This window comes from Falco rusticolus, chromosome 6 (assembly GCF_015220075.1).
Source record: "Falco rusticolus isolate bFalRus1 chromosome 6, bFalRus1.pri, whole genome shotgun sequence".
Classification (NCBI taxonomy): domain Eukaryota; kingdom Metazoa; phylum Chordata; class Aves; order Falconiformes; family Falconidae; genus Falco; species Falco rusticolus.
The window spans coordinates 60,192,806-60,207,444 of NC_051192.1; the positions used below are offsets into that span (position 1 = coordinate 60,192,806).

The 14,639-nt window shown below is 40.8% G+C and overlaps 1 protein-coding gene across 3 annotated transcripts; it reads right to left on the reverse strand.

Annotated features, from left to right (window-relative positions):
* Positions 1 to 5,518: 5,518 nt before the first annotated feature.
* LRATD1 (LRAT domain containing 1) lies at positions 5,519 to 14,373 on the reverse strand. 3 transcript variants are annotated; one of them, XM_037392798.1, is made up of 3 exons: positions 14,155 to 14,269; positions 6,703 to 13,530; positions 5,519 to 5,896 (listed from the first exon to the last, which is right to left on the reverse strand). In XM_037392798.1, exon 2 carries the CDS (start codon positions 13,491 to 13,493, stop codon positions 12,639 to 12,641), a length of 855 nt encoding a protein of 284 aa, XP_037248695.1. In that variant the 5' UTR covers positions 13,494 to 13,530; positions 14,155 to 14,269; the 3' UTR covers positions 5,519 to 5,896; positions 6,703 to 12,638. The 3 variants fall into 3 exon arrangements, with proteins under 3 accessions (XP_037248695.1, XP_037248696.1, XP_037248698.1); XM_037392799.1 differs by lacking the exon at positions 14,155 to 14,269 and adding an exon at positions 14,322 to 14,373 and having other exon boundaries at positions 5,519 to 13,530; XM_037392801.1 differs by having other exon boundaries at positions 5,519 to 13,530; positions 14,155 to 14,279.
* Between the last annotated feature and the right edge of the window lie 266 nt (positions 14,374 to 14,639).

Below are 14,639 nucleotides of genomic sequence, written 5' to 3' on the forward strand. Positions count from 1 at the left end.
CAACTGGTCTACCACCTGCTGTCTGAATCAAAGCACTCACCCACAGGTCACCAGTCTTGTCAAAGAGATTTGCATTGATGAAATATGAAATGGCATTACCATCAAAACATATAAGATCATCTTTCCTTTGAAGAAAAGCAACAGCTATACTAACTTTGAAGCTCGAGGACAGGAAGGCAATTAGTTCAAGATAGTAGGCACAAATGGGGAAATAAGTTCAATGTCGCCACTAATAGGAACTGGCAGTTTCAAGCCCTGAAAGATGGGCTTCTTATAACACTTTTCAATGACAAGTCCCCAGCTAGTGAACTGATTTTGGACCATAAGAATGGAAACACTTGAATAACCATGTACAATCCTCAAAAAAAGCAAATCTTTAGGCTATACATCAATAGATTTCACAGAACATCCATACTGTGTGCCAACATACCCTTATGGAGCCACAGACTACGTTTCAATAATCCACATCACAGGAGTAAAGCAGAGGAGATTGTGGGGATTGCATGAACTCTTTAAACTTTAGAGATAATGTTAGAAAGTGTGCTACACTATATGCTACAGGAGAGCAAACTCCCTTCTCTGCTTGCAAAAGACTTAAACAAGAATCTGGTTAATGAAGGAGTCCTTGAACATATGAACAAAATACAGCAATTAAGCACTTGAGAAATTACAGTGCTATTAAGGGTATCAAACTCTGGTCTTCTTCCTGCTTTTAGCTCTGTTTTAATTCCACCTTTCTTCATCTAACATTAGCTTAACATCAGGACCTCAACTTCAGAATTTATTTTGAGATTTCTTAGAGCTCTGTTACAATCTCCTTCATCACTTTCAAGTCATTTTTTTGGCATTGTTTTGAATAACAGCTAAGCTGAGCTGTTAATCTTAAAATATGTTAACTCCATCACAAATGTTTACATTCTTTTCTTGCACTTCATCCTCCTGAAACACAGTCTGCTGTGTTATCACTGTACTGACCATCAATAACACTAACTAAATGAGTTTTGATGAAGACAAGTGAATATATCTCTGACTGACTGGACATCCTGTCACCTACAGAAATACAGAGCATAGTAAGTGTTAAAGCCTTTATTGGTATGGTTACCCAGCTGATATCCTAAAGGATCCATTACTGTGTAAGGATTCATAATTTCATAATGCTTATTTTTCTCACTAACACAAGACATGCTTTTAAATGTAATCTATATTAGTTACCCATGTCTTTTCTGCTTGTCTGCAGGTACGCAGGTTAAGGTAAGACTAACATCAATAATCACCTGAGAATTTTCAGCAAATACAGAATGTATCTGTTCTCCTTTAAAAATAATCTGCTATAACTAGAATAAAACATGAAATCATAAATATGTGCTGATAATTATTTTTTGTTCAGACAAACCTGAAGATTTCATTAACAATATTTAAAACTTCGAGTGGTATGGAAACCAGCTTTACATTAGAACACCTCTCATAATATTTCCCCTAATAAAATTTAAAATCAGTTCCAGATCTCCTAAAAAGAGCTATCAGATTAACATTTTCTAAGATATCAGTGGTGGGTTCCCACACTGGAAATCTATTCCTCTGGCAGGCCACCAGAATTCAAATTTGGCAGGCTGTAGTGTGGTGTAAGGTTTACTTGTTCAATCAAGCATTCAATTAACTAACATGTCAGTATGTTGGTCCTTTGTGAGACAAATAAAAGGCAGCTAAAGTGCATTGAGCCATCTGAATGGAGAGTTGTGTAATTAATATTTGTTTTTAATTTATTGTAAGATGTCCAGATGCTCTCGCAATCAGGTCCTGGGAAATCCTTAAAATAATTGAGTTCTGTAAACTTACTAGAGGGCAGCAGGTTTTCCTCTGTGTGCAATAAAGAGTCGGGCAAATGATTCAAGAGACATTTTAAAAAGTTGTTTTTAACTTTTTCTTTAATTAATATATTGTTTACAGTAATGACATAATTTCTGTGTAATTGCTTATTTGTTAAATATCAGTGTTTATTAGTTATCTACAGTCTAAGACTGTCATTATGTTTGCATCACGCAGCGTTCTCCAACTCAGTAAACCAAGCTTTATTAGTCTGGGAGAGAAGAAAGCATGCAATTTCAGCACATTTTTTTCTCAGTTAATCTCATTTTTGTTAGCTACTCCAGCAGTCAATTAATCCTAGTTGTGTAAACACTAAACAAGAAGAGTGAAATGCATTTGAAGTGTGTGTTGAGATAGGATGAGTTCTCCTCTGAAAACATGGCTCTTTCTACTCTTTAGATGAGTAACTTTTACGTACAGCTTTTAGGTGAAAAAAGTTGGAGGAGGGGGGAAATCAGAGCCTTTCAGTCTGTTTTTGTCCCACTTAACTACAGCATGTAAACTAAGAGCATTACCATGCTAGACATCTCCTGTAGCCAACGGAGATGCAGGCATCTTCAGAGAATGATGTAGCTTTGACCCTCCATTCCCATTAAGTACTGAGAAAGCCTAAGTTTGTATTGATAATTGAAATCAGATGAATCAGATCCTTATGTAACAAAACTCTGCATTTCACCAAGGTCTCAGAGTAAATGGGATGCTTCTCAGCTAACCAAAAAAGCTAAGCACCTAGTCTGATTGCCTATATTGCACATTTTATACTTACACTATGATGCTGACACCATGGAAATTGCACCGACATTTCTAAATATCATTTCATTGACGACCATTTGTCAGGCTGGTATAATGCTAGAGGCCCTAGTGGGAGGACCATTATGCATTCCACTGTGGCATCACCAACACACCATTTTGTGTGCCTGGTAAGTCCTAGAATTGATTTTTATCTCTGTTCCCTGTGGCATTTGCATAATTCATTTATGCATTCCCCCCACTGGATGAAATGTCATTTGCAGAAGGATCATTCCTGTTACTATCACCCCTAGCTGATTTTTCCTCTGACCAGGGTTGCATTGATTTTTCTATTGCCTTCTTCCTGTCTAACAGTTAATGATCACCCTCATTGTACAGATAATAGACACCAGTATTCTCGTAGCAGTTATCTGTGATCACACAGAGCCATCCTCACACACAAATACTCACAAGTAATAACAGAGATCCAACAAGGATTCATGTACACAGACACATTTATTTGAATGATAATGGAAACCTCACCAAGAAGGGGTAGATTGGCTCATAAATCAGATTTAAGGAATACCTTTTCAACCTCTACATCTTGCATTCAAGATATAGTGGGTTCATTTTTAAGATAAACTGCTTAGCAGCTATCTTTTTTACATGTAATACACTAGCACTAACCTGATGTTTAAAAATTCTAATATACTTAATGTTTAGTAGATACAATATTGAATTCTGTGTTTTGTAAGATTTATTTTACAGTTATGAAATCTTTTTAAAATATGTAAGTAATATTTTCCAAGCTCCACTTAAGCTGTCTTCAGCATTCAGTTTCTGACTGGAGTCTGCTTGGGGGCTTCATTTTCAGATGGCAGAAGTTAGACATTGTTTGGAAAAAATAACCAGTTTGAGAAGTCTTCAGTGAAGCACTGAGTAGATGAGGCACCACACATACCTAGTCATATTTGTAACAAACTAACCATTATGAATAAAACTGATACAAACCAAAGTGTTTTGTGTTATTGAGCTCCTCAGTTTGAAACTAGCTTATAGTTGCCAACACAACTCTATCAAACCCCAAACAGTACATTTTCCTTTTCCTTAGCATTGTTTGTTTTAGTAAAGCACACCTAGATATTGAAAAAAGGTCTATGGATTTTGCAAACTGAATGGCTCCCTAAATATCAATACAAATCTTATTCCTGTTTCAAGGAAATAAGAAATATATGACTGTAGCTAAACATGAAACAAATTCTTCCTCTGACATTTTATGTTCCTGATTTATTTCCATTCATGTTATCTTAGACATTATTCTTAGGAAAGTCATTACAAGCTCAAAGGTATGCATGAGGTTAAGGATTTCAGGAGAATGAAAATGAAGATAGGTTTTTAGTACTGATATCACTTGCAGTATGCAAACATTTGACATTTCTATTGCACTTGGGGTACATTATCAGCAAACAGTGAACTCAACTTTGGGTTCCTGCAGATTAAGAAAAGTTACTAGCATGCTGTGAAATGGAAAAGCAAAAGATTACCCCCTTTATTCAGCATACATATGTAAGCTTCTAGCATGCCAAAATATAAAGGGTATCATTTCTATAGTTGGTGCTCCTAACAGTGAAAGTTTTATCTGCATGTTTCTGAATTTATTTGTATACAAAGTATAAATATAAAAGAACAGCTGAAGAACTCTGCTGAACATGACATTCTTCTAGAACCTTTTTCTTCTGCCAATCTTTTGTTCCCTATTCCTCCAACTTGAAAGAGAGATAAAGACATAGGAACTCTTTTACAGCCCTTAGCTATGAGCTAATGGGACCCAGGCACTATTAGTGCCAGGATGAATCTGCGTAGTAACTGACCCCTTGTGTAGGGGTCTAGCACCTAACACTCTTTTATATTGCCATAATTAAAATGATTCGATGGGTCAATTAAAGTGAACTTTTCAATATTAATGACTTTTGATTATATCTAACTGAAGAATCAATGGTATAAAATCAGCATAGGCTGCAAATACAAATCCAGAAAGCTTGTCAGGTAAGCAGACATATCATATAACAAGGTTTGAATTTAAAGCTAAAGTACGGCTGTGTCACATTAGCAAATAAACAGAGCTGCATCATATAGTTCTGTGACAAACATTAACAGGTCCTTACATACATCTAAGGTACCTTTGCTCAATGAAGACGTAGCTTAACATGCAATCTGTTTCTTAAAAGTAACTGCTCCTGATGCTCAGTCAGATGTCCTGATTACCAGCAATGTTAGGGTGGTCTGTGATTTGTTATACTGGATCTACTTTCAGCAGCGATACATTTTATTTATTTAAATAAAATTATTTTATTAAATAACTTTAGCAGGATATGTGAGGGAATACTTTGTATTCCACAGGCTCTGGAAATGACAGTATTCCCTGAGCAAGGATTCAGTTCTGTCAGTCTTTGTAACAGTGATTTCCAGTGATGGGCTTGTTCCATGTCCCCATGGAAAAGGTATAAGGCCCACAGGTGGTTTGATGAGAAGGAATTTTGGATAGGTGAAAAGATCCATAGTCTTTTTATCACGTGAGACAAACACTTAATGGGTGAGGACACAATAACTGGGCTATTGTTATAGCTCTTGAAATGAAATTTCATCTGTCAAGGACTTAGAAGTACAACTCTTAGCAATCCAGTCCTCTCAAAGCACTCACAGGTTTTTACAGAGCAGATTTTCACCCTGTATCCATTAGGTAAGATTTCTAAAAGCAGTCAGTGTTAGCCTAACCGTGGTGCAAATAATTCTGGTGAAAGTTCACCACCAAATTCAATGGGGAGAGTCAAATCAATAATAAGTGCTTTTCAAAGTCCCACCATTTAGCTTTTGAAATAAACATACCAGTTCAAGGAAAGATAAGATGAGAAAAGTCAAGAAATAGCAATGCCAGTTGCCTCTTTACTTAGGAACAACTATACAATGATTGAGCATGTCTGAACAACAGAACACAGCCAATTTCAGTGTTATGCTTCCATAATATTACAGTGTGAGTGGAAAAACATTCAAATTATGAAAAAAAACACCTTTGTGGCACTATCCATTAAAATATGCCAAAGAGAAAGATGGATGGATACTTCACTGGAGCATTATTTTATTTATAAATACACAAGTCAGTAGCAGCATAGTTCATTCTAAAAGGGTACTTCATTATTGCAAAGTGTAGTGCTCCTTGATATTTTTCCTCCAGTAAGTAGCAATATGTCAAAACCCACATATTTAACTCACTTCTCTTGGTGTCAGAAGACCATGGCATACCCTAAAGAACAAATATTTGAATAGTGTTAAAATCCTGTTAGTGAAGTCCTAGGTATCTGTTGCACAGATAATACACATACTGAAATGACTGCCATTTATTACCAATACTAACAAAATAGTCAAGATTTCTTGTGCATATGTATAACATATACACACACAGTATGCATGTATGTACAAGTATATCTATTACTTATATATCAATATGCGTATAAATTTCTGCTTAAATATTTACAAACAATGACTGTATATTTCAGGCTCAGTTATTATATTGCTTTCAGCTGACTGAAAGGGCATATGGAAACAATAGGAACATATGGAAAAAAGATCTGTTTTAAGACCAGATTGTGATATGATTACTCATACTGAATAACATACAAGGAATATTCCTTCTGTGGCACAAAGTACTCTCTTGTGAAGAAGTGTAACAATGCAGCAGTTTGTATTTACTGACACTATTAGATCTTTGCCATTTATTTACCTGCAGAGTGATAGGGTCATGTCAGAAGTAAATCTGGGGTTTGATTGTTTCATATATTTGCAAATTCTACCCCATGATAATTTTCTTGAATCCGTGTTATTCTTTTATTTACACAAACTGGGAACATGCTCTTATCTCTACCATATAGGAATTACCAAAAAGGATTTTTGAGGTCTCCCATTTATAAGCATTATGCTGCTTAGCTTATGAGCTTAAAAATATGACTTTTCAAAATAGATTGTCAATGCCACTCTATATCCAAATAGTGTTTAAACTGTGAAAAATTATTTGCTACTTAAGGCTGATGAGACACTGCATATTTTACTCACCCTATATTGCCTAGGCAGTAGCATGGATCTCCAAAGTGTGAATGGTTTTATGTATGAGGAGTGCACAGTTACTCACCCTCATGCACCTTGGAGAAGAGAAAGAATAAAATTTCATGCTTAGTTCTGAACATCTTCCTTAAACAGTCTGAAGTTTAACTGCAAACTCTCCCACCCTTTTCTGTTGTACCCACATTGGTTCCAAATTCCACCTGAGTTCCTGTCAAAATACCTGGAGATAACTGGTTCTACAGCATTTCAGAAGCTCAAGCCCGTATACTGAACTCCAGTTTTCCATTTCTGCCCAACACATATACCCACACAACCACACAAGAGAAAGTCAAAGGGATGTTTGAAAAGCATTAACCCACTTTATCTAGGAAAATGCCAATTTGCATAGATGACTACTATATGTACAAGTAAGAATATGCAATTAAGGCCCTAATGGTAGACATCACACACATGAGCTTTCCATTGAATTCTATAGGAGGTTGATGATCAGGTCTTGGCTTGTCCTGCTCCTTGATTTTAACCCAAAGCAAATGCCCCACGAAGGGTATGGGTCTTCTTTTATTTTAAAAGATCCTGATCCTGCAAACACTTGAGGCAAGCAGTTTTACATACATGGATCATCTTCAGAATCAGAAATGCCCCAAAATAAAGATTAAAAAGACAAAAAAAAAAAAAAGAGAGAAAAAGTGTCACCTCATAAAATAATAATCTCAATATGAATGGCCTCTGCTAATGGAAGTTCTATGATTCCTCTAGACATATCTAGCTGCATGTTTGTGCTTCATGCAAAATATTTAAAATTAAGAAACGAAAAGTGCCTATTACTAGCTATTACTAGCTGCCCAATTATAAATTCTATAAGACAAATTCTAGTTTACTTCTCAAAGATAAATATGGTTAAAGTAACTTGATTTCAATGGCATAGTGGCATTTCAATATGCAAAAAATAGAACTTCAGAGGGGATTTGTATTATTTAGACAAGATAATACTATCTTGCAAAAGAGGTAACAGAGAGCAACACAACCACTTTAAAAAAATACAGCACTGATAGTTTATATCTATACAGATTGTATCTATATAATCTGGAGTAAATCCACTGATATGCCAAGTGACAGAAGGTTCTTAGTTCATTGCCTTATTCCAGCCTAACATCTACCCTCTTTTTGATTTACAAGCAGTTCAGTAAAGTATCTGATCCCAGTGTTCATTAATTTTCTTTACAATAAAACTGTAAAAAATCTGACAGATGAAACTAACATTGTGTCTGAGGATCCACGAGCAAAGGGCAGTTTTACATGTCAAATTTGAACTGAAAGTACAGAGAAGTTAAATATTTCATAATAATAAAGTAAGTAAATAAATTCCAGACTTGCCATGGAAACACTGACACTCATGAACTAACAGCAGCACTTGATCACACTCTAGTCATATATTATTATCCTTTAGACCCTAATTCTGCAGTGAAACTGTCCTCAGTATAGTAGCCCAATCATACCTCCTTACATATTACTGGATTAATTCTTCAGGACTGGGACTTTCATCTTTCTCCTGGGTTATAAAGCAGAAAACACACTGTTTGCACAGCATAAGCAACAACACATACAAATTTTAGTCACAGCCAAGCACAATTATGGACAGAACACTGTTAAGCTACTCTAGTAGAAATCTTTCATAGAAAGTAACTAAATATTAAAACTAGCAGTAGCTATCCCAGCCCACTGCTTCCTCTGTAGCTGCAGACAGAGGGTTGGGAACCAAGTGGGCTGATGTACCTGATCCCACAAAACGCTGCACATCTCAAGTGAGATCCAGCATTCCTCCAGCTCCAGCAAACATTGGTTGAAGTCACAGATGTTCAACACATTGCATAAATAGACCTATAAACTCCAACCAATTTTTGCACATCACTTACCTGAATATGAAAGACACTAAAATGAAATTATGCAGGATAATGAAGACTGCGCACATTCCAGCGCAGACCAAGGGCCATTTCTTGTCACACCCTGAAGGCCATATCTTGTTACACACTGCTTTTAATCTGAAATCCACATATGGATCAATAGCATATTGCACTAAAAACTACGCTACAAGGGTAGGGTTTTTTCTTCCCCCCTCCCTCCCTTCTTTTTTTTTTCATTTTATACAACCATAATGACTTGAGAGGGGAAAAAAATCCGAACAAATGAAAACAAAGTAACCTGGAAACGTAAGATGGAGATGCAGACAAAATTTGACAGTAACAAAACCTGTTTTGCTACCCATCCTTACAGTCCTCTACCTGTATGTGCAGCCAGTAACCAGTAAACATTTTGGTCATAACAGTAAAACATTTCACAAAGGCTCTCCATGTTTCAAGAGAACATGAACTGAATTTTTAATAGAATGTTAGCCTCAAAGCAATTCAAAAGCTTGCATTTTGAAAAGACAAAGCAAATTGTATCCAAGCAAAAAAGTCTATAAAACTGCTACCCAAATAGCTAACAGAAAGCTTGAAATGTGACACAAAAGAAAGATGTGCAAAGTAACCTAACATTGCAGCCCTATTACAAGTCAGTACTTCAACAGCAATGAATGAGAGATAAATATTTACCCTAGGTAGCCAGACTGAAGAATGTAAACAGATTCCACAGATATAATATAATTTGTCAATATCTTTACTGCTGGAAATGGAAATGTTAACTCAGGCAGGTCACTGATCCTGAAAGATGAGTATCATCAATTACATTTTTTACCTGTCAGTCATTCACATCAGTGCCTTTCCTGCAGCCGACTGCTCCCCTGCCTTCCATTTCTTGTTTCAAGGTACCAAACAACTTTTTATACCCACTTCTCACTTGGTCTTTTTCACCGTTACCCTATTGCCATCTCAAATGAATACCGCTTGTTTCAGAACTAGTCTGTTTTCTTCCCTTATTTTCACAGTATTGCCTGTTTCCACTGTCTCCCACCTCAGGTAGGTGGCCCTACTGGTCTCTGAAATGCCATCTTAAATCTTACTTCTTCTCAAGGTCCACAAATTTTAACCAGCTCCTAAACAATAAAATTTGATCCAAAGCTCACGGAAGTCAGTGACAGCCTCTCCATTAACTGCAATGGACTATGAATCAGGCCCAGATTGCTGTCAATAACTCTGGACTGAAATCTAGTGAAAGAAAAAAACAAAAGAGTCTGTACAGGTATCTTTGTTATTAATAACAGACTGCTACTTGAACACAGTCATGGCAATAATATATCCTAGGTTAATACCATCTCTGATTATTTTCCAATACATTTCTCCAGATCTTATGCAAAGGACTAAGGCCTTAATTTTGTCATTACCTTTATCTGTACAAATTTGGAGTGATGCCAAAGACTTCTGACAGAACTTTAATAAATAAGCACAGACGAGTTCCTATAACTTCCTTTATATACCACAAAATACCGTTCTACATCTAGCTAGCTAAAACAAGGAAAATTGCCACATTTATGAACCAGATTAGTAAATAATTACAAAAAACCCCACCCAGCAGTATTAAAGTGGCTGAGTGATGGAGTATTTGGAAGTTTAAACCAGTCCATCTTTTAAATTCTCACTAGTGAGAACATGTAATGCTGTTTGTGCAGGGATCCTCTCTTTAATCCTATAATGTTAATCTAAGAGCAGTTTGAAGAAAAAGCATTCCAGAAATCAAAAATAACGTGACTCTACTTGATTCTTCCTGTCTTCATAAACATTTTTTATTCCCCTTTCACATAATTCTCCCTGCCTCTTACAACCTCAGTTTGCTAATGCATATTTTTAATAAGGGGAAATTCAAATAAATTACTTTTGCATAGCCTTCCTTCTTCTACCACTTAAGTCTTAATTTTTTTTTGTAAGTGCCCCAGGTGTAAAGCCAGTGCCTTTCTACAATCCCACAGTGCTCCCACCAAGTGATAAATGGAAATTAGTTCTAACAGACAATTTGGGAGATCTAATGCAGTAAAATAATTAAGATACACAAATACTATGTAGGTAACTGTTCACATTACAGAGAAAGCTATCATCAGACAGCAACTATTGTCAATATAAAGCTAAAATATTACACATTAAAAGGTATGCTGTGATTTGAGGCTATTTCAGCAGGAATTTAACAGTAATAATTCACATTTTTCACATCTTTACCCTATATTGTACTAATTAAAGTACTTTAAGGGAGTAGATAAAAAGTAACATTGCCTATTACCACATAACTTTGCCAAATGTATCAGCAAAACCAAGGTCAGTTAGATGACCTTCATTCAAGGGGTGAAGTTTTGGGGGCTTGTTTTATTTTTTCGGGGTCCATTTTTATTTAAAGATATTTGTGCTGATACTTTTATTACAATGAAGTACACTCCACCCTCACAGCTTCAGCTATGGGAGGCAAGCACTTCCGTAGAAATGAAATTACTGTTGCAACAAGGTTGCTTGTGACATTGTTTAATACAAAAAGGAGCCAGGACACAGTACATTGATAGGGGTGGAGTGTATTGTATATACAGAAGAGGGGTATTACTTCTGTTCTGCCATCTGACATTGATGTGGGAAGAAGGGACAAAAAACAAATGCATTTTCTTTCCAGTACTGAAACATGCAAAGACAAAATGCTTATTACAAGTCGTATGCAGCTCAGAATAATAATTAAAAAAAATAGACAGCTCTAGAAATGCCCCAATATACTTAATTTTTTAAAATATATATTTAATACTCTGATCTTTCACTTCAAAACTTAGAATTAAGCAATGACTGAATAGGATCTGAAATACAAACAAAGCGTTGCTCACATCACATTAAAAGGCATCTTTTAAATGCAGCTGTGGATTTCTAAACTTAGACTGAACAGGATTTTTCATTGCTTGGAATTTGAAATGCAAGATGAGCTTGGCTACATTACATCTATTTTCAAGTGGAATTGTAACTATGCAATAAATTGCTGTTTCAAAGAAGCAACATGCAGAATTCAAACCTATTTGTTTCTTGCAAGTTCCTGTTGACCTGTGCATGAAGAGGTATTGAAGCAGTGGTGCAGTGAGAATCACTACAGCAATACAAATCCACAGCTCAAGCACGAGATACTAGAGGCTGGGTCTCTTGAGGAGCAACACTGAGTATACTGTTCTCCAAAATACACCACTTCCTTTAACCAATGGATTTAGTTTCAGGAAAACAGCTGCTTACCAACTTTTGTCCAAAAGAAAAAAGGCAGGGTGAGTGGGAGGAAGGAAGAGGTGGAAAGAGCTTATGCATTATGATGACATTTAGCAGAAAGCTGCAAACAGAAAGCAAAGACAAATATTTTAAATGTGATAGATTTCAACCAGAAATGGGAAAGCATTTTTCCCTGTTAGTATCTTTCCAGACTTGGCTGGGACAAAATTTGGGTTGCAGCTAAAGGCTGAAGCAACAATGTTGAGAAACAAAACAAAGAGGCATTTACCACCACCCCCACCACCCTCCCACACCCCTCTTTCCCCTCCCAGTTCACAAAGTATGATTGAAGCTTTTGGTTGGCTGCAAGGGAAATATTAGCTAGATCCACATCTATGGCCCCAGATGTTTAAAACTGATCATGGATTAAAGCCATGAAGTACATTTAAAAAAAAATTTCAATTTGAAATTTTATTGGCATGTTGCTAGAATGATCAACATCGATCCACAGGAGACTTTGTCCACATACTCTGAGAACAGCCTTCCTGCACCTCCCCCCTCTTTTCTTCCTCTCTCTCGCTCTTTCAACTTTAATGCTATTAAAAGCCAAACAAAATACTGGCTATGGGTGTAAAGGATGCTGGTTTTTTGGAATGTTGCCATGGATCCTGCTTCCAGTAGTGTCCCATGGAAAGCTGGTGCAGCCTCCTGTCTCTGTGGCAGACTGGTCTCCCCGGGCAGGGCAGAAAGAAGATAGCCATTTACCCCTGCTACTGCCTATTCTTTCTCATCCACTATCGCCAGGTCTTTGATCACCCTCAGTTTGCCACTGGCATCGATTCTGCGCTTCTCACGTATTAGATCCTCCAGGCTGTGGAACCTCCGCGTGTGCACCTTGTTCTCTGCCAAGTGGATCTTGAGATAGTATTGCTGCTGATGCTGGGTGCCGGCAGCAGCCTGCAGCTCCCCCCCGGCTTTAAACTCCCTTTTCCCGAAGCGGCACCAGGCGGCGAAGCTCTCGGAGTTCGTCCAGCAGATCTCGTCGCTTTTTAAGCCCAGGTGCCCGCAGGCGTTTTGCACCACCAGCTCAGCCACCAGCGGGCGAAAGCGGTACCAGCTATTCACCACCCGGCCCACGTTGCCCGCGGCCGCCTCGTACAAGCTGTCCTGGCGGATCTGCCCCTGGTGCAGGTGGATGATCTGCCCGCTGCCCACGTACACCGCCCAGTGCGGCGGTGGGTGCTCCGACGGCCCCAGGTAGAGCAGCTCCAGCAGGTCCCCGGGCTTGCAGAGGGCAGGCAGGGCTGACACCGAGTAGACGCTGAGGTCCCCAGCCTGGGGGCCGCTGCTGACCTTGGAGAAGATGCATTCCTGGCCGCGGAAAGCGGAGAACTGGGTCTCGTTCAGCACCAGCTGGTGGTGGAGGTGGTGGGTGGGCGTCTCCTGGCCAGGGCTGCCGGAGCCCTTCACGCTGTACTTGTCTGGCTGGCCTCGCTCGTCCAGGTCCTCCTCCTCATCCGAAAAGAAGTAAGCCACCCCGACGCGCAGCTCGTCTTTCTCAATCCCCGAGGGGTCCCCGGTCGGCAGCTCGCTGTAATTCAGGTGGGTGATGCGATCCAGTTGATTTCCCATCAATGACAGGGCGAGGCGAGGGCAGGAATCGCCGGATCTGAAGGAAGGGTGGGGTGGGCAGGGACAGAGAGAAGGAGAGTACAAACGTAGGGAAGGAAGGAAAGAAAGAACAAAAAATATCAAGGCACATACAAAAGATTTCTGCGATTCCGCCCTAAGCCCCCATCCCTCCCTCCTTCCCCCCCGTGCAAGGCAGAAACTCCCAGCGCGGATCCTTCCCCTGCCCTCGGGGTGCGGGGCGGCGCCGAGCCGAGCCCCGTCTCCCCAGCGCTCGCCGGGCCGCGCCGCACGGGGCTGCCCCAACCCCACGGTTCCGGGGCGCCCGGCTGCCCCCGCCGCGGGAGAAGGCGGCTCCCTGCCGGCTCTGCGCAGGGGGACGGAGTTGCTCCGGGAGCCTCCGCTCCGCGAGGGGCGAGAGCTCCCGGGGCGCGGGGAGGGTCTGGCCCGGAGGGTCCCGAGCCCTTCCCTCCGCTCAGCCGAGCGGAGCCGCGCTGGGCAGCGCTGCGTGCGGGAGGGCGGCCGGAGGAGCACACGGACTCGGAGCCGGCAGCCCTCCCTGCCTGCCCACCTCCGCAGCCCGGCCGGGACCCCGCCAGATGCAGGGTAAAGAGCAGGCGATGGGCACCCCCCCGCAAGGGGTCCCTCTCGCCCCGCTCCGTACCCGTGGTCGCCCAGCGCCAGAACCCCCCCAAACTCCTTTAAAGTCGTCCTGTCCCCATGGGCGCTGGAGAGAAGTGAGTTCCGTCCGCCCCCTGCGCGCCTCGCTCTTCCGCCCGCGCCGCCCCGCTCCGCTGTGGGCTGCCCGGCCCCTCCGGCGAGCCTAAGTACCGGCGGCGCCGCTCCCGAGCCCGCCCCGGCCCCGCTCATTGGCCGCGCCGCGCTACACCCGCCGGTGGCGGCGGCGGCGGCGGGGCTCCACGGCGTCACTGCCCGGCCGGGCCCCGCCGCCGCCTCCGCCGCGCAGGGCCCCGCCGCCTCCGGGCGCCCCCGGCCAGCCCCGGGGCTGCGGCGCGCCGGCCGTTCGGTGTGGGGAGGCGGGGCTTCCCCGGGGGAAGGGGGATTAACGAGCGTGCCCACCGGGGTATGCTGCTGCTGAGTGACCCCTCCACCGAAAAGAACGACAAAGGGGGAGGAGAGGGGAGTAAT

Coding starts and splice junctions, on each gene's coding strand:
- LRATD1 (XM_037392799.1), bottom strand. CDS start 13,493: ATGGGAAATCAACTGGATCGCATCACCCACCTGAATTACAGCGAGCTG.